This window comes from Tympanuchus pallidicinctus, unplaced genomic scaffold (genome assembly GCF_026119805.1).
Source record: "Tympanuchus pallidicinctus isolate F22 unplaced genomic scaffold, pur_lepc_1.0 scaffold2, whole genome shotgun sequence".
In the NCBI taxonomy this organism is placed as follows: domain Eukaryota; kingdom Metazoa; phylum Chordata; class Aves; order Galliformes; family Phasianidae; genus Tympanuchus; species Tympanuchus pallidicinctus.
The window spans coordinates 18885710-18906966 of NW_026294721.1; the positions used below are offsets into that span (position 1 = coordinate 18885710).

Below are 21257 nucleotides of genomic sequence, written 5' to 3' on the forward strand. Positions count from 1 at the left end.
ACACAGATATCTGCCATCTGAAATCTGACCACAGACCCTTTTCTCACCTTTCAGAAGAAAGCTTATCATTCAACTAGAGGGTCAGAGTAAAAAAAAGGTTGGTATTAAAATCTCTTTTTTGGGATACAAATTCTGTACTGAGATTAAGCTAAACCTACACATATTTTGCCTGAGCAGTTTCTATTTTAGTAGTCTTTACTGATAATTTGTATATCAGAATATTTTCATGATTGAACTATGATTTGTTTCAAATCTGGAATGATAAAATCAGAATCAGTACTGAAGATCATGGCAAATAGTATAATTAAAAAGGTAATATTAATGCAAACTAATGTCACAAATTTCTTGTTCCATAAGATATATGGATACAGCTTTAAAAATATGATATATAAGTTCTACTTAAAATTGGTATGCATAGAAGAGCTCAGAAGGCATGTACTTTTAGAACAAATTAAATATTTCCAATAATGTCTCTCTGACTTTTCACAGACAAATAAGCAAGTCTGAAAAGGTCTGCTTTTGTTTGAAACTGCTCTACTCTATATTTAAACATTTCCACACAAGCTCTTCTCTGTATGGGAAAAAAAAAAAAAAAGGAAAAGAATAGTTCTTTTCACTTCTTTGATCTCTGATCAATGTATTCATTTTTATAATATGGGAAATTCAAAACATGCATTTTAGTGAAATCGTACTTGGTCAGTGAAATAACTTTTTTTAATTAAATTTGTGCAGTTACTGATAGTAAATAATTCATTTGGGAAGTTAGTGTGAAGGGCTGTTTTCAAATTAGTCTCCGCTCATGTCAAGTTTATGTGTGTGTCTGTTACAAGCTACGAGATGTTAACATGTTCTGCATATCAAAATGTATGAGGTAGAATCCTTATGATGTTTCAATTATTTCAGTTCTCTTTAGAAAATTTTTTGTTGTTGTTTAATGGAGAACAGAATGGCAGTGCAAATGCTTTGCTGTATTGGATACCTGATAGATTTTCATGAAATAAGCTGATGTATAGTTATTATTAAAAATTCTCTTTTTAAACCAGATATACAGGACTATGTGGACTTAGGTTGTTTAGCATTTCATTTGATGAAAAACAAAATATTAAGCATGAAAGAGGTAATTATACTTTTTGAAATAACTGGCTTACTGTCTGGGAGAGCTATTCAAAGCATAATGTAAATTACGTTATAATTGCGTATCTCCTCTTAAGTTAAATTTGATTACCTCTAAACTTTTATTTTCTTCATCACTTTTTTAAAAATGCCCTTCTGATATTCATCAGTCCTGTTCCAAGAGCAAGTAGATATATATAACTTGCTGTTTGTATTCTTAACAGGATGGAATATAGTATACGTAAGCTAAAAAAAATTATAGCAGATATTTGTTTTCTTGAAAACTGATTTTGCTTACAGATTATAGACTGAGTTATCTGCAGTATTACTCCCTGATAAAGGGATTATTTTGCATTTGTATTACAGCCATCCTTTTGAACCCTGTATTAAAATCAACAAATAAATCACTACAATTTCAAAACTCAGTTTTGTGAATAAAACTAGAATTTATTTTGCTTCATCAGACTAGGTTTCTGGATTAGTGAGTTTTTAGGGATTTAGCCCCTTGGCTCCAGAGTTAGATTCGTATTTATTGATACTTGCATTGATATAATTTTCATAAATTAGTGCACCTTGTTTTCTTAATAATCATTTGCTTATATTTTTATTTGATAGAATTGTTTCAGTCTTGAAGTGCAGATCAAGAGATGACAAAATCATCCCATTTTTCAAAGTCATAATTTATTAAATCACTAAGTAATAAACTGAAGACATTTTTTAAATAGTGAAAACAAGTGCTACTGAGTGTGAGACAGAATACAAAGATCAGAAAATGCATCTTCCCAACTCTTTAACATCCTTTAGCTCCCGACTGTCTATTCGAGCAACCTGAAACAGCCTCTTCTCTATGAAATAAATTATGCTGTCTCAGTGTAGTCTCTACAAAAGTTTCTTTCTCTGCATCACCTATAATTCTGGTGTTTTGGAGGCAGGAACACTGTTTTCCCTCTGAGATAAACATACTTCTCTCAACTAAGCAAGTGTAGTTGCACTTAAGAAAGGAGAACTCTTCCTCTAAAGAGTTCCACTTGACCTATTGTTCACCAGCCAGAAGAGCACACATACTGAGCAGCTTTATACTGTTGAACTGAATATATACTATATGGTATTCATATAGCAAACTAGAAACAAGCACTTATATTTCTATTATGGTGTTTCATTGTCTCTGTCTTTGTAATGTTAATGGCATAGATGCAGTAAAATATAGTAACAATTTTGATATCATCTTTAATTTACTTGTGTGAGGAAGATCTCTTATCTTTTTCAACACAGAAATTATCTGTGATTTAGGTAGATTGTTGGTGTCAATGCCTTGCCAAGGGTGAATTGCATAAATCTTAATATCCTTTATTATATGTAACATGTAAAACACATAAATCTCAAGGGATGTAATCTTGCTTTCATGTTCAATTGAAATTGTCAGATGCTGTCTTTGCAACAGACCTAGATCACACAGAACATTCATTTCAGATTTCTGACATGCCATTATCTTTATTTTATTATTTTGAACTTCTTATTGATTGCAAATCCTAATTCAGATTAAACCAGCTGCGTGAACACAAATATTATAAACTAACTAGAAGAATTATTATTCCAAAGCATTGAATCAGAATTCTTTTTTGTTATTCCAGAAGAAGATATAATTATTTTCAAACAGTTTTGGCTAGAAACAAGGCATTTAGTTTTGAACAATCTGTAAAAAATATTAAATTCATGGAATCACCTGGAGACAGACATAGATATTATAATCTCTTGAAATTTAGTTGGTACAACATCTCTACAGTGACTTTTAAACGTGTGGTTTTATGATGTGATATCACTCATAAAAGTGGAGAAACATGTTTCTTTAATCTTTTTTGGATGGATTGACCATCTTTTTTTCATAAGAAGCAAATCAAATATATGCAGTTATTCTAATAAATGACTTTGATGCAGATTTATACATTTACTTAGAGATTTAGTTTTGAAATAGAAGAGTTTTGCAAGTCTTTATTATCCTTTGACAATTATTTGGCCAATAGTTGCACTTGTCTAATGTTATCTGTAGAGAAAGAGGGATATGTGTGCTTGAGACAATAAATCTGAGGGTGAGGAAAAACATTTATAGTAAGTACTGAACTGTGTAAAAAATGAGATAACAGATTTTATCTGGGAATGATTGACATGAGAATTAAAAGTGTAGAAAATATGATAAAAATTCAGCCTATTAAGTCTGATTCCTTAAAGTAAAATAAAGGAGACGTGTCTTTCACAGACATTTTTTGAAGCACAGAAATTGTTTAAAGGGCATCCTAATTTAGCCAGTTCACAAAGCTATCTGTGATGGCAGGAAAAGATTTTTTTCTTGAAATGCACGCTCTCTCTCCCAGTAGCCATTCAGAGCCTTTTGTCTATTTATATTCATTATTGTTGCTGTAAGAACAGTGCTGTTTTTCATTATTTCATTGGCATGAGAAGCCCTGATTCAGTTTTGCTGTCAATTTTGACCTCTTGTATCCTCTCTACTTTCACTAATGAAAAGCATTAGTAAACAGAAACAGAGAAAACCTCATAAAATATTTTTGCAGCTGCACAAAATCAGTTGTGCATCAGTTGTAATAAAACTCAGGACACAGGCATTTATACTTCATATCTATGTAGGATACAGCATGCACTGAGACTTTGTTCTGCTGTTTATTGCAATCCCACATATTTAGTCAGTTTTCACATACCTGATAAGAAAGGGATTTAAGAATATGCATAAATCTTAAAAAAAAAAAAAGTCTAACAAAAATTAGAATCTTCAAAATACCTTCATGCAAAAATAAGAGTGAAATTGATGTTAATTTTAATGTTGATAAGTATTTTGTGTTAAAATGTTCTGAGGAACATTAATTATTCCAGTTCCTTTCTTACCACTATAATTCAAATGTAAACAGATAATTTTTAGTTTTACCTAGTCAGTCACTCATTTGTGATTTCAAATAGAGTAAATCTGTGTGTGGCAATATAGGCTATGAGTCCAATTAAATTAACTAACTTTAATAAACTATTCATGAGTATTCACCACTGTGGACTGCAAGTTTATTCACTGTGTTTAATGGATCAAAATCAGAGGTACTATTTTTACCAAGGGACATCAAATATGACCATCAACACTCTTTTCACTCCTAGACCAAGAAATAACTAGATATGATTCCTAGTTTCTGGTAGGACTTCAGGAAGATTCCATTCTTTTTAATAATTCTCCTGAAATTATTATTTCATAAATCTACAAACAGTGGTTGTTCAGGGGCCTGATATTTGGACACAGTTTTTTTCATCTTGAAACTTACTTAAAATTTGGCCTAAGTAAAAGCCATTTAAACTATCTAATGGTCAATGTGTCACATGAAAAAATTAATAGTACTCTACTGAACAGTGCTTACATTCACAAGTACCACAGTCTCAACTGACATCTCTTTTATAATCTTGGAAAGAAATCAGAGATACAAAACACTGTGCAGGGAACCTTATTTTTCCTGAATATTTTCCTTTTTGGGAAACTATATTCTAAATGACCGAGAAGGAATGTTCCTGGGCAGAATATGCAATGTGTGATCTAATATGTTTGTACTCCCCATTGTGATGGCAATAGAAAGCAGTTTCATAAAAGAAAAACAGTACATTTGTTAAAAAATTGTTTGAAATAATCACCAAAGCCTCCAGTTTACTTCCTCATTTACATATTTGTCTATCAAGTTAGATAAGAACTGCAGACTGTGTAATATTCCTGTCTGATTCAGTCTGACAAATATCTTTTCATCCTTTAATTTTTTTGTTCTCTGCCCACTTCCTGTATTTGACACTTTAATTACTAGATTGCCATGTTTTGTTCAAATTTTCAGAGTAACCATTACTGGTTACTCTGGCCACCGCAGCTGATACTGAATAGATTAGCAGAAAGGAGACCATAGATTTATACTGAACATAATCAAGAAGATTGCATTATTTTCTGGTATTGTAATCAAGATATACATATAATATCCTAATCTCTTCAAAAGCTATGAAGCAGTAATCCAAAATATACGTATTGTGTTTCCTCAGAATTCTGGAGATGTCACACATTGAGAAATAACAATATTTTGTGAGACTTAAACTTATTTAATTTTAGGAATGAATGCATATACCAGCAGCTAGGCTAAGTGAAAACTTACTAATTTTAATGTTGTGCTGGAGAATGCAAAAGAGAAATTGCAATACTAAATGCTCTCAAACCAAGAGAATGGATTAATTAAAGAGTGCTTCCAGTAGAGTCACTCCTGATAGAAATGATTCCTTCTCTACTTTATGGCTAGGAAGTATCTCACATTTTAGAGGAATATCTCAAAGGATCTGTAGGGGAATAGAGTTCAACTGTCTAGTCAAGGGTTAAGGAATTCTGAAGAAAATCTTAGCTAGTATCTGGTGAAGCAACCAAAAACTTAGCAAGTTCATCTAAGGAATGAGTGAGTTCTTGGCTAATACACTGATTTAAATACTACAGTTCACCAAGACTCAATTCCACTTCTAAGCTAAAAATTTTACTTCACCTCCTCTAGCTGATGAATTAAATTCTGTAGATTACTCAAGGTCAAAGCAATGGTTCATATGCACTACAGGCTTCATTATATTCCCACTCCCACTAGAAGGATTGATTGAGATTGCTGTTTCTCAGAGCTCTAGGCCTACATTTGCAAGTAAAACTTGATTTTTTTCTTCCCTGTTTTTGTTACAGTCAGACCTTTTCTATCCATTAGCTAAATAATCCAAATAAAAATGCATGTTATGCTTTTCCATTCTATAGTGAAATAAAGTGATACTTCTCTCTAATTTTTTTTTTAGCATCACTATAATGCAAGTGTATGATTACAGTCCATCTACCGTACATGCATAAGGGGAATTAGTGCTGTGCTTAAATACTAATGGACTATAACCCAGATTAATCTGTCATAAGTGTGTAACCATTCTGAGCTGATGTTTGTAATTAATTCACTAGCAGTAATCTGCACACACAGCTCAAAAATCAATAAAAAATTAATGAAAATAAATCCCTTTGAGCAGGACATAAATCATATTGAGAGATTCATTATCTTTCTCTATTTGTCTCTCAATGTTTTGAGGTGTGAATATTTTTCCACATGCTTGCTATTAAGAAAGAAAGAGGGAAGAAAAGCTGCTCCCTCTCCCCTGCATCATCAGTGAGAAAAATTAGGACTTACAAAAAATATGAATTAATCAGTATTTATAAAAAAAAAATTCAGTCTTACTAAGGTGGGCATTATTTAGGAATGGATTTTACCCCTTCTTGGTTAAAAAATGTGAGTTACAGAATAATTGATATAAACATCAGAACGACACTGGCTCAGACCACTGAGATGCAATAAAAGCTATGACTCAATAACTAGTTAATCAGTAAAATATTTCATTTTTATGTGAAAGGCAAAAACATTACCATTTTCACCTAAATTGTACGACTTTGTACTGTGCTTTAGGAAGATTAGTTTAAGGAAGATAAAGCAGTACATGTTATGAAATTTATTTCATTTCTTCTTCATTTCTTTAGACAAAAAGAAAAATGTGCATTAATATAAATCTATTTTTATTTCTATTTTTGGCATTTATGCGGATCATGCATCTTTGATCTCTGCTAAAGTACTGAAAATACATTCTTTGAACTTTTCAATTCAATTGAATTTGGTTTGGTATCTTAGCTATTTTTAATATTATTGATTAAAATTACAAATTTGTTTATTTTTAAGAGAAATATGTATGGTATAAACAGATAAGTGAATATTTTTTTTCCATTGTGTGAGATAAGGTTCCGTTATTATGACATAAAAGCCTAAATAGAGCTTCCTGTGGCAGATGTTTTCTTCATTTTACAACACAACTTCTTTTTGATGGTTGCTAAAAAGACAAGTAGTCACAAGATATTTGTTTCTGCTTCATGCTGAGCTCTACATTATTTAGAGAATCATTTGCATGCAGAGCATTGAGAATTTTAAGTTCCCCCTCCTCGCTTTAGAAAATAATGCAATATAAATTAAAAGAGCTTTAGCTTTAACTTTGAGGGTCTGTGACTTACAAAAAAAGGAGTAATTCAATTTTTTATGAAAAAAGTCACTAATATTTAACATATGATATTATATAATGTTTTGCTCTGTATGTGCAGGAATTAAATAGGACTCAGAATATAGCAATGTATTTCTATAGGAAGCAGAACTGTATAAATTCAGGAATACAGTGGTCTTATTAAGACAATCAGTTCAAGTAAGTACCTTGTGCAGAACTGTATAAGACAAAAGGAACTCATTGAAAGTTATGAAAGTGTGAAAACATTGTATTCAAGCAAAACTTCATTTCAGTTTGAATTCTTGTCCACAGTCGTAACGGATTCAGTTTTGTCTTTCTTTCCTCTCATTTGTTATGATAAATAGTTATGCAGCCATGAGTGAAGATGTATATGTATGTTTCTTTTCAATTACTCAAGCTTTTAACCTATATATTCGTCTTTCAGTACAGATGCTGAGTATTCTCTGAGATAGCTGTGAAATATCCCTGAGATACAATAGTATTCAACATCTTTTGAGGTTTTTGAATGGATAAAATGCATTTGTTATTATCCTCTACAAACAGTAGTAAATCCCAAATGAAGTTTCCTTATGGATGGGCATAAATAGCAGTGACATGAAAAATCATGTATCCTTCCTTATCTCTCTTGTAGCAAAACCACTACAGGTTTTCCCTACCTGGTGTCCATTCCTAATAAAGAAAATGAAGTATAAAATAATACCAAGAAATAAAATGAAGTGGTGGCATATTATAAATGCTTAGATAAGGTAATAATGGCTGCTAGATAGGTACTCTTTCCTCCAAGCTCCTGCGGTCCCATCATTTCAGTATGATTATCAAGGAAATTATGTTGACTTTTGAGTGCTGATCAGACTTTTCTTGAGTCATCTTTAAAAGAGCTGACATTCTAATTGCTCTGTGAATTGTTTCAGCTCAAAGTTTGTTAAACACTGACATGTTTTACTGAAAAAAAATAAAGGTATGTAATTTGACATGGTGGCAGATTAATACTTCAGCATCAGATTGGCAGAACAATTAGACAGTTTACAAGTGTTCTACATCTTAATGTCTGTGCTACTTCAAGAAGCCATGCAAAATCCTACTTTTCTGAAAGATACATTGCCATTTCAATGATAGCAATAAGTCAGGCTATTAAAGACTTAAAGGGATTATGAGGCTTGCAACTATTACATGTAAATCAAGAAAATTAAAATCTAGGGAATTTAAGTTCAGAATGGTGTATTTTGTATACATAAGCTTGTACTTCTTAACTCTCATTCATTATACATAGGCTATTGGTCTTCTGAAACAAAAGGAAATAACAAAGCCACAACTATAAGATAAAAACAAATTAAATGAGAGAAGACAATGAGTTTCTGGTATGCTTTCTTTTGTTTTACCATGATATCAAGTAATGAAATTAGTATTTCTCTAGAATTCATTATTTTGAATTTGATTTCCATTACTGTATGCAACCTACATTATGATTCTATACTGACAACCAGTTGATTAATATGACTTTGGCCTGTAACAGAACAACTTGGGTTTTTCTGTAAAAAAAAGAAAAAAAGAAAAAAAGAAAAAAAAAAAAGGAAATCTTATAAGAAGAAAATGATCTTGAAATTTTCTGCTTTAGAGAGTCCCATTAAACCATTTTCAGGTTTAATGGGTGTCAGAACATTGTTGTTTTTGATTGTTCTTTTTGCTAACATTACTAACTTCATTACTAATTTTTTCATTCTGTATTCATTCAATTAACTCATATGTTAAATGGCAATTTATTCATTTCATTCATTCATTCAAATTTTGAGGAGAAACTACTATGGAGGTTGAGACCAAAGTAGATAAGTGGTAGTAATCACATTAACAGAACTGCAGTGCTGAAGGGAGCATTTAGAGGTCATTTTGTGTATTCATCCTTTCCCAAGGTAGGATTAGCTGATTAGGAGTTTATGCTACCCTTGGGAGAAGTTTGTCTAGCCATTCTTAAAACTCTCTCAATGGAGGAAAGTCTGTAACCTTCCATCACTATATTTATCCTCAAAGGTTTTTCATTTATTTATTTAAATATTATTTCCAACCTGATTTGTCACACAAAATAGATTTTTCCCAGTCTTACTTTACTGTATATGTCTTTTTGGTACATGAGAAGTGCTGTTTTCTCCTTAAAGCGCATTCTTACTCTGGCTAATTTTCTCTCATTCATTTAGAAGGAAGAATACAAATGTTAAATAATCAGTTACTTGTCTTCTAGTAATGCTTTATTTATTTATTTATTTAAATTTATTTAAGTGATAAAGGACAAAGAATTTCACATTTGTTTTGAAAATTCACCTATGCTCACTTAAAATCAGCTAAATACTTGGACTTTCGGAATGCTACTGCATTGAGTCTTGCTGGTCTTGGAACTGTTTATAGAGTACTTAGGGTATAAGATACACACCACATTTCAAGTAAAGGACTTTAAATTCTCATTTTCATTCCGCAATCCTTTTTCCTTACGTATCGAAAGAATAAAAAGGTTCAGAATTCACTTTGTATCCTATCATCGTACCTCCTCTCACTGTGGTACTCATTCAATTAATATACATTTAAACCTTTCTGGACTCTGAAATATTTCTTGAGGACTGAAAAGCATTTCAGAATTCTGCATAATATAGATGAAATTATTTTGTTCAAAAGCAATTAATATATTAATTACTTCAGTGCAATTGGCATGTTTCAAACAGTGGATCTATGTTTGACTTTATTCTGAAGGACTGTTCAGAGATAGCATGCGCTGTCTCTGCAGCACATGATAATGCCACATTCAGAATGACAGCAGTCCAAGCCTTGGGGCACTAAATGCTTCTTGAGATATGTTCAATTGTGTTTAACTGCATTTAGCCTAAGGTGCAGAGAAAGAAGTCATTGATGCCTTCAAACACGTTTAAGTGTTTTAATAGTGTCTTGGCTTGTCAGAATTTACCACAGCACTAACAGAGAGCAGTTCCTGAATTACTGCAATTAGGAGGCAGGAATTTCAAAGAGCCAGTACTGCAGTAGCTCTCTGTAGTTCAGTGCTTTTTTCTCCTTAAAACATGAATTCCTACAATGTGCACCTTCTCTTCTGCATCATTGTTCTCTGATCATGTAATCTATACTAGTGATGGTTTAAGAGCTCTATTGTTGCTCCAATCATGCATCTCATAAAACAAATAGCTATTTAACATAAAAGCTATGAAATGTAAATTCATAAATGAACTCTTGTTTAATTATAATAGCTTTAAAATAACTTTTAATTATGAAAGCTTTAAAATAGTTTTGGTGGTGTTCCACTTGAATTTTTTGTGTGGCACTCTGAATGTAATGTATTTGTGTACCTAGCCTAGGAATATGTGGGGTAAAAACTGACACATCCAAACTACAATGTCTGTTCTTTATAGTCAGTAGTTATTCCTTTTTTCACCGTAGATTCAAACTGAACAGGTATTCTTCATAGACCTTCAATAACTGGAAACATGCAGGGGAGTAGCAGCAAAAATCTGTGTGCAGCCATTGATTTGTAATAGATACAATTCAGCACACTATCTAACAGTGACTCTTCAGATCACATGGACCAAACTGTGTGGTTTTAAAGTACTTTAATTCTACTGTACAATTATGTAACCTTTCCCGTGATGTACTCCAGAAAAAGTCTACAACTAGGAACACTTTCTTGGTGCTTAGTTAGGGTCTTGGGAATGTTAGGGTTTTGTAGATGGATAGGGAGTGACTACTGCTCTGAAGAGATTTATATCTCCAGGGTCAGTAAATGGAACAGAACTTTAGACTACTTGGGTCGTACATTGGTGCCATAGCCAGTGTGAGTGTACAACTGACTAATTCTGCAGTATGTATATTGTCGTGGTTTTGTGTTTTTTGGTTTTCAGTATTCTACATCATAACATCATGTAGTGCACTGAGAGTTAAAGTGTTAGTGCTCCAATTCCAGATACCTGTCCCTGTACATTGCGGAAGTCATGGGATCTGGCCGCTCCAGGTGGGGCAGTCTTACTAGCAGTAGGTGCTGGAGGGTGCTTTCCTACCTGTAACAAGCTTTTCACGTTTGACCCAGTCTCAGGAAGTCTCTCTCTCTCCTATTCTATTTGATTTATTAGTCTCAATTTCAATTAGATTGTATTATATTGTGTTATCTTGCATTCTGATATCATAGTTAGTAAAATAAGTTTTCCTCTATAGATCGTTGCCCAGCCCCCATCTCCCTATCCCTTTTCCCTTTTCCTTCCCATTTTCTGGGGCAGGGGGGGGAAGGAAGGGGCAGGGGCCTACTGCCCCCCTGTCATGGGCATAGATTGATCTAGTATACATTAAATCACATAATTTATAACATTCTCAATGACTACTGTATTCATAATACTTTGTCCTTGTTCACATACATTGACCTTCTTCGGTATGGAATGGGAAGAGAGAAAATAATAGAAAATTGTTTGGGTGGAGTATTTTAGTTGTTAGTTTTTTGGGATTAAACTGTCAATGATCATTGTGTTTCAGCACTGCCATGCTAGATGCCTTCAATTTATTTTTTTTTTCTTTTAAAACAAGCAATCCTTCCAGTCCTTAAGCAACACCCAGATACAATCAATAGAAACATGATCATACATATAAATAACCCCTTTCATTTACATGCTTTCATACAGAGCTTTATGGAAAATTTCTCAGAAATTAGCAATTGATTTTTGAAGAGCTGTTGAATCAATAGTAAATTTTATTTTATTTTTAAATGATAATTATCATCTAACACTGCAAATTTTTTGGTGCAATCTTATATGAGATGCAATAAGGAAGTAAATTTTGGCCCTCCTCGTCTTTGGGACCCTGTAATCAATGTTCTCCATTCTTTTAAAGCTGAAGTCTGAACAGATACAAGTGAAATTTGATTTCTGTATACTCACTTTCAAAGGTAACTTTTTCTGTAGAGTGTTTAAATTTGAATATTCTATGTAAAACTGTTAAAAACTAAATTCAAAATCTGTAAATGTATATATGATGAGAAATACCATCCTTCCAGGTTTATTTTCTATAAAATTTCTTAATAACTGGCATTTAAACTGTGAATTTGAATCAGTTTCAAGATAGATAACTGTTTTAGAAATCTGTTATTCTCTTCTTTGCTGATTTGCCAACTCTGATAACAAGTTCTTTGCTGTATCTTATTCTGTTATATTTGTCAGCTAGCAGGGTGATTGCTACTAAAGTGTCTATCTTTTAAAATGATGAGTAATTAAAAATCACATTATTTAGAGATATGTTCAGATGCAATATATTCTAGAGGAGAAAACTTTTTTTTTCCTCTCAGACTCAGATTGCTCACGACCCTGTTTAGATAATATGAAAACAGACACTAAAGGTCACTAGTCTGCAAAAGGTCAATCTGTTCAGAGATTTAGTAAAAGTACATTTAATTACTTTGTAGTTAAAGTGGTGCGGTGTTTTATTCATAATGAAGGTTAAATCTCTGTTATCTACTGAAGTGCATAAGAGGTACCCTGGTCTTCATCTGACTAGTTGAGGTATTTCTAATAGTTTAGTCATGAAAGCAAAGACAGAAATGACAGAAAATATTTACTTCTACCGCACACTTCACCACCAAATGTTGAAGTTATATCCATCTTTTAAACAGAAGAGCAGACAAGTTTCATTAGCATGTTAGATTAAATGTGTGCTATCCTGAATTAAGCTCTTAAAACAGTGGACCAGAAGACTACGTTAACTGTATGTGCCAAATGCTAATTAAAGGATTTGTTAGAGGAAAATATATCTCACAGGATTCAGTAGTCCACAGGAGCCAAGCTGCAGCTTAATGTCTGCAGGTTCAACAAGTAGCAAAGCTGAGGATGTGTTCCCAGCAGGCATGTGCACAGAGCGCTGTATGCCACGTATAGACACAGCTAGACACACAGAGCAACTCTAAAACACATGGGACTAATGGACTTATCCTACTCCACTCTCTTGCTGGACAACATAGGAGATCAGTAGTGAGTAGGAGTGTGTACATGTGTAAATAATGCATCCATATATATTACACGTATATACACACATTCACTATAAAGATTCACTGTATTCAATCTGGAGAAGAGAAGGCTCCATGGACACTTTATAACAATCTTTCAGTTTCAAAAGGGGGCCTATAATAAAGAAGGGGGTATACTTTTTTGCAAAGTCTTGTAGTAGAACAAGGAAAAATGGTTTCAAAATAAAAGACAGGAGCTTTAGGCTGGGTATATGAAAAAAAATTGTTACAGTAAGGCATTAGAATAGGTTGCACAGAGAGGTGGTAGTTGACCTGATATTCAAGGTCAGGCTCTGAGCAACTTGATCTAACTGTAGGCTGTTGCTGGGAAGCTGGACTAGATGGCTTTTAGAGGTGCCTTCCAACTCAAACAATTCTATGACGCTCTGATTCTGTATACAATATACTGTAAATATAAATATATATACTATATATATATCCAACTTTATATATATATGTATTTAAATTTGGATTATATACATTTATATATTCTGGGATTATATGTATATATGCATATTTCTGCTTCTTCCTCCTTCCCTCAACCCCTTTTTCCACCTTTGTTCCTTCCCGTAAATATTCCATACAATCCCCAATTGCTTTTCTCCTGCATCCCATATTGTGTCCTAAATCCCATGACAGCAATCCTTCCTAGACTGAAAGGTGGTCAGGATATCAGCTGCTGATGACTCATGGCCATTGGCTTCATTCCCAGACAACAGGGCAGATGGCTCTGCTGGAACAGCCCTGGGAGGGGCCCTGACAAAGTGGTTGTTCCTCAGGAGTCCTTGATTTGGATTCCCATCTGCCACTGCATATCCCTGTGCTTCACTGAGCCTAGACAGTGGCCCCTGTTATGAATCTGGGAATATTCTGGGAGAGTATTTGTTTTCTTCCTCCTTCCAGTTTGTCTGAGGTCCTTTGTAGGTATGCAGATTAGCTTTATCTGAAAAAATAACAGGGTGAATGAGCCACATGCTGACTTACAGGTTATTGCTTGATGAAGCAGTGCATTGCACTGTAAAGCTGAATTTTACAAGATGTTTCATGCTTCACTTTACAATAAAGGATTCTGCATTTGTCCAGAAGTAAATATGGGATACAGTACAATGCAAGATGGTAAACTTTCATGTGTATGATTCAGTAGTGTGGGGTGGATTTTTAGCAACCTGAGTGTTGCTGGTTTAAGGCCTATTTGCCTTAAAAAAAGAAACCTTCAAATATTGTGAGACGTTACCAGTTTCAAGCTCAACCAACAAACAAAAAAGTAACAGCAACATTTTTCAATTAACACACGCTCATGTTTTAAATAAAGGTCAAACAATTCTCTTATGAAGTATTTGTTTATATTCTTCCAGAGCAATAACTTAATAGTGGTTGCAAGCATAATGTTTAATGGCTATTGTTCAGAAATAAAGTGTTAGTTGAAGACCTTATAGAGGTTTAGGTGGAAAGTTGTTTTGCTTTCTCTTAGATAGATCAGAAGAGTTTTCTTGTTTAAAAATCAAAGCACATTACATATAGTTTAGCAATTAATTATGCATTTTACCTTTAAGGCGTGACAGAATAGTATTAGATTTAGCAGACTGAATTCAGTGATGCATTGAAATATGAAATATCGCAGAGTGTTCAGCATGCTATAGAAATATTGTCTTCATAAAAAATAATAGGCCTTTTTTTTTTTTACAATTTTGCAACAAATTTTTAAATAAAGAAATAGCTAAATTCATGAATGAATTAGGAAGAGTTGAATGTAAATCCAACTTCCAAGAGCTGTTGGAGATTTATCAGGATTAAATCTGCAGATGCTGAAATGAAACATGACTTCTCTGCTAGCATCTAATGTAAATATTTTAAATCAAATGAAAGGGAAAGGATTTTATTTTTTTGAAATAAACCTCGGGAATGTTTTTTTTCTTTTTCTATAAACTAGGAATTTATACAATTGTCATACTTGGAATTGTCAGTGTTTCAGAGGGCTACTTGGCAGCAAAAATCAAAGAAAAAAATAGGCAAGCTTCAAGGAATAAAGTTAAGACTCAATATACTTTTGGTCGACTGTTAAAATTACAGTTCCCACAAATTTGGGTGGGGTATTGCGAAGGTAAAAAGTGGCTGCCTTCCATATGAAGTTCCTTATTATTTATTTCTATGAAGCTCCTTACTCCTTTTTGACTTTTTTTTTTTTTTTTTTAATATATAAAAGAAACCTAGAAATTGCAGCATATAAGTTTTAATATATGAAAGTCATATAAAATACACTGTAAAATTAAATTTACATTTTGATTTTTCTTCTTTGTTAACTTTATTCATCTTGTTACTTTGTAGGCAACTTTACTTATATCTCATAAATCATAAAGTAAGGTAAAGTGAAGAAAAGAAAAAATTTCAGCGTCCTATCCAGTCCTCAAAATAAGTCCACTGCAGATGCAGTGATCTAGGACAGGACACCTTTTAACACAGCACATCACATGAAAAATATCAGTGTAGTCTTTCAGGCAGCATTCAGATTCTCCCTACCTGTCTACATTGCATACTCAGCACATATAACAGCATTACCTGTATATGTTGGATTACACTTATAACCAACCACAGTTTCTTTGTATGCTCCTACTAATCACTGACTGTAGCACTCATCCTGTGTCCTAACAATAAATACCATGTTGTGAGAAATACATCCAGTGATTTACCTTGTGCTAAAATTGAGTCTTATTGTCAACAGCAGATCTGCTCACATGCCAAAAGTTAAGAATGTTCATAAGAGTTTGCAGGTTCTGGAGCTTTATTCTACTTTCATGCAAGTTACATAAAAATCAAAGAAAGCTATTTTTAATAATCGCAAAGAAATTGGCAGCACAGAATTAAGTGCTTGGTTGACTCTCCTAGACAGCAAAAATCAATCAGTAACTAATGCCAAATTTGACTTTGCTTTTGAGATTGATTGACAAACATAGGAACTGAGTTAATATTTTTACTTTTCAGTTCTTAATATTCAAGTTAAACTACCGATATTCTTTTGGCGTATGGGCACATGCAGTATAAAAGAAGATACTGCTAATGAACTTGTTACAACATTCTTATTAAGGCTTCTAAAAATAACTTTTTTAGATTTAAGGATTTTCAGTGTCACTGGAAGACATTGCAGTATTCATTTGTAAAGGCAATTCTATTTTACTTTCAGATTCAAGGCCTCTGCCAGATGTAGCCCTGACAGGGAAGTGTACCCGAGAATGTGATGAATATGGCCACTCGGACTCCTGCTGGATGCCAGTTCGCACTTCTCCTGAAAGAAAGCAGAAGAGCCAGCCAAAACTCTCCACTTTCATGCCTGTTGATGAACGGGGCAGTCAGGAAAAGCTGGCCAATGGAGAAGCTTCCCTCATGGGTGATCGCAACAGAAACCTCCTTAACAAAAAGTTGACCTCATCCTATGAGACCTTCAGCGCCGCTAGTTTCAGCAAGAAAGAAGAAGGCAATCCAGAAGATATCCCCCTTACACAGACAGGGGAATATAAGCCATCTCCTGTCAATACTCTAACTAGAAGAGAAGTTTACCTGTAAGCTAAAAAGCAGCAACAAATTTCTTTCATGTTGTGAGCAAGAAAAGGGGCAAAAGTCTTAAAAGCAAAACAATTTTAATAAAAATATGAAACAAAAAGAGGAGGCCACCAAAGAGACATAAGCTCTGCTTGCCACTTCTGCCTCCATAGCAGGCATTTAACTATATGGTCTGCCTGACTATACTGTACAATGTAGAAAATGTTGTTACTTGCATGTCAAATCCCCCCTCACCAATTTTTATTTTCCTAAATCTATGGTTGCAAACTCCTCCCATAGTAATGAGCTTGATTAAAAAGGACACAACATGTTGTTTCTCCTCTGCAGAAGCATGAGTTAAGCCACTCATTTTTTCGATGGTCATCTGGCTTGTTGAGGATAACAGGTCAGGGAAAATGTATTCAAAGCATATCATCTAAATATTGCTGATCCCCACCAGGGACAATCCTTCAGAAACCATACAGATATAAAGATAAATATAAAGGAATAATCATTAATAGGCACTTTGTGAAGACCACAGCTTTAATATTCTCACCTCTCATCTGACGCAGGATGCGACAGAGACACGTTCAGCTTGAGACTGCCGTCCAAAACATGGCAAACTTTCTTATGAATCATGAACTCTGGTTCTGTTTTATCCATAGAACAAATGTGTTCTAGCTGTGTCTCTTTCTCTCCTTCTCTCTCGTTCTCTGTAATGATTACTTCAATGTAAACACAATTAGTAACACATATACAGTAGCATAGTAATGATAAACTCTTGAAATCATTTTTTTGGACAAGACTAACATTTAACTGGGAAGATAGTAATAACAAAAAGGCCAAAGATCACACTATGGATCAGGGGAACTGCTAAGTATTGGGGCTTGGCATAGAAAACTAATATACTCATGCACATGTACTCATAACACACCTTCAGTTACATTTGCACAGCAGCACGTTCTACAAGCCCAGATGACAATATTTTTTCCAGTGCGGTTCAGTTGAATGCCTAAAGGAAATGATGTGGGTTTTTCTTTTTTTTGTGATGACATGATATGTTGCAGCAGATGTTTCATATATGATACTGCCAATTCCAGGGAATTTCTGAAGTCAAAATTAAAAAATAGTAGTATTGCTAGAAGGCTGTGTTAGTGAGAATGCTTGGTAGGATGAAGGTGGGCAGTGTGGTGATACAATGACAAGAGAATATTACAACTCAAATATAAAGCCTTCCTTTTGGAGTACAAGGAGTGATTGCTGAGTCTTTTGTCATTGGTGTTGCAGATTGATTTGTATCAAACATGTAAGGTTTTCTTGAAACACTAGTGCATTAAAGCCAAGTGAAGTGCAATGCTAAACAGTGTCAAGACTCAGAACATTTAGGATAGGTATTAAATAAACAGTATGATATGATACTCACCTAGGGGGTCAAGATGAGTCAAAACGAATCCAAACTGTCTACAATATGCAAGAGCTCTGGGCTATAATGATTCTCACAATGAGTACTTCAGGAAAGGAAGAGGAAATGAAACAGGTTTTTGTGCAATAAAAGCTACAAAATGTGCAGAACTTTAGCCAGTTTCTCTCTAGCTCATGCTGCAGTAATAATGACAAACAGCGCAGACATTCAGATGAAAGTGACAACTGAAGGACACAGCTGGAGAAGGGGAGAAGCGTTATAATCCCTGGCTGTTTCACCTGGCATTAAAGCATGGTTAGATGGCTCTCTAGATACTATAGTCATAATGTAGCTTTGAGTAGTTTTTTAAAAATAACCGTAAACAGTCTATAGTAGAGGTTGCTAAATCAATACAACTCATCACATTTATCTTTTGAATTCACTTGTCCATATAGTCGGTGATGCTGTTTCTGGCTGTTCCATTCTCTTCTCTTAAGTTTACTTTCTTCATGTAACATTAGTTTGTGTATAGCAGTAATGATGAATGGGCACATTTTAGAAAGAAAATCAAAGATTAATAATGATTGAACATTCTTATGTTTAATTATTTAAGTAATATGAAGACATGCAAACCAGTACTTTGTTATGAGACTGCATAGAGCAGTTACTGCTTTGTATAATCTGTAAGTATCTGTTTAAAAATGCTTCTAAAATGCTTATGTAATGTATACACATTTTTCTTGCACGTTTCAACAGAATACACAATTGCATAACAAATGCTGAACAGAATTTCTTTTGATAAATTTTTATTTAAAGTTACACATACAAAAGAAATAGGTAGCTTGGTTCAATATATTGTTAAACCCTTTGTCTACAATGCTAATAATACAGGTCATAGAAGACCTTCAGATTAAATGGATCAGCAGTCACTCACTGATTTTCGCACCACATTAAGACAGTCATTAAATACTTTACCTGTGAGCATCTCCTTAGAACTAAAATGGATGTGAAAGAATTTTTTTAAATACTGTAAGTATTCACAACAATTCTAGTAGAACTAGCCACTATTAACATGCTGATTACTCTTCTGACCTGGCATGACACACAAATATACTTTGTGTTTGTATTTCTCTTTTTATTTTAAATATGTTAAATCTGGTACCACTCCATAAATAGAGTGCTTTTGTATAAAAATAAATAAACTATAAAAAATAATTAGGGTGAATGCAAAATATGCAACTGTGCCTTTTATACCTGTTATTATGGTAGAGTGGTATTTGGGTTTGGACACTGAGGGATAAGGGGCTATTCCCAACCTTTTTGAACCTGTATATTTACCTGTTTATTTTCTGAGAAATTATAAATAATATATTTAAAAACAAGTCTTTTGCCAAACTCAGTTAATGGACCAGTCTTAAGCATTATTAACACAATGCTGTGGTTTCAATATGTCTTGAAGGTTGTTTTGTTTGTTCATTTTTTGTTGTTGTTTTTCTAATTAATCTTTGTGGGGGGGTTGGGATTGTCTTCATTTGGTTTTTAATTCTGCAGCTTGGAGAACAACGATCAGTCTATACTATAGTTGTTTGGCAAGGTGTCACCAGTTCATGTTGCCAGGAAAACTGACAATTTTTTTTTCAATTGCTTTTAGCTGCCATCACATTTCAGTTGTACAGTATAGAAATCAACATTTTATTTCTTTCCATGGTAAACTCGAATGAGCTTTGCATGTGTTTTATGTTAGGGCACCTTTATAGATTGATGCATTAATATATAACTTTATATGTATTAGAAAATTCAATAGCTTTGGTCTAAAATCTACTGCTCATTTTGGATCTCAGATCCAGTATGTTTATTCAATATGATTTCTGACTGGCCTGCTGCCTGAGTTTCAGGAAAAAAAAGGTAAACATTATTTTTATGTGGGGGAAGAATTTAAATGGGATTCAGATGATTGACTGAAAGGCTACCCTAGGAAGTTGTCAAGTAGGAAAGCAAGGAGTAGAGTTGAAGACTTGCCATAAGCACATCTATCACCAAAAGCTTGTAAGAACTTAAACAATGAAATATTTTTCCTTTTCTTTCATTGGTGATAAATGTACAGTGTTTCCTTAAGGAATGAAGCAGATGAAATAGCAATAGAAATGAAATTCCATCAGTTAAGTATTATTGACTGAAAAGCAAGAAAGAAGACAATATGTACCAGCTACCTGGGGTATGCTTTCAGACAACTTCTTCCTAAATTTTAAAGCACTTGCATTCAGTGTGGTACGATCTGTTTGTAATATTAATCATTGACTATTGTTCTGCAACTTGGATGTTAATAGTGAAGCAGAGAACAATTTATCATTGTTTATTATGAATCACTATGCACGCAACTATGCTAAACATGGCAAAATGTATTAAACGCTAGTCCACCTCTATTTATGAAATATTTACATAATTTAATTTGGTTTTGTACAGTTTTATGTAAATAAATTGCTTGTCATTTTTGTCTCTGCAAATTAAAATATAACATGATCAACTGGTTGCCCATTTGCCACTGTACTTTCTGTGACAGACTCTTCCATTTTTACTGGATTGAAACACTGGATTGAAATATGCAATCTTGCATATTCAACCTATATTTTGCCTGGCAAGGATGAAGACACTCTTGTAACTGGCCACTTCTTTAGCAGTTGATATATCTGAATTTACAGAGTGAAACTCAGTAGAGACTACTCACACTAAGCACTGCATACAGCCACTTTGAGAAATAAGGTACTTGTAATGACTGCAGTTGCTTCCCATTACTGCTCAGAATAGCTTCTTCTTGAGTCATGGTGAAAGCATTAATATGGAGAATAGTAACGTTTGAGTAAAAACTCAGCTATTTCCATTATGGAATAACAATTTTCCAGTGATCAGAAAGGTTGTTATTTTTTTCCCTTAGAAGTTTAGAACTCTTAATTCCTAAAGTGTCAGTGAAGCATCTATAATGAAAAGAGCAAAATAATTAACACTGTTTAAAAGCAAAATGGGAAATGAAAAACTACAGATCTTTTTAGATGTGAGTCAAATCATCCATCTCAGCATAACAACAGA

General features: G+C 33.6%; 1 protein-coding gene across 2 annotated transcripts in view; it reads left to right on the top strand.

The window, feature by feature from the left end:
• Positions 1-20703, top strand: part of PCDH7 (protocadherin 7) — a 258146-nt gene extending 237443 nt beyond the window's left edge. For both annotated transcript variants that reach the window (XM_052683361.1, XM_052683360.1), the window contains exon 3: positions 16416-20703. In XM_052683361.1, the coding sequence (XP_052539321.1) occupies positions 16416-16795 (380 nt within the window). In that variant the 3' untranslated portion in view covers positions 16796-20703. The remainder of the gene's footprint in view (positions 1-16415) is intronic.
• The last annotated feature ends 554 nt before the right edge of the window (positions 20704-21257 follow it).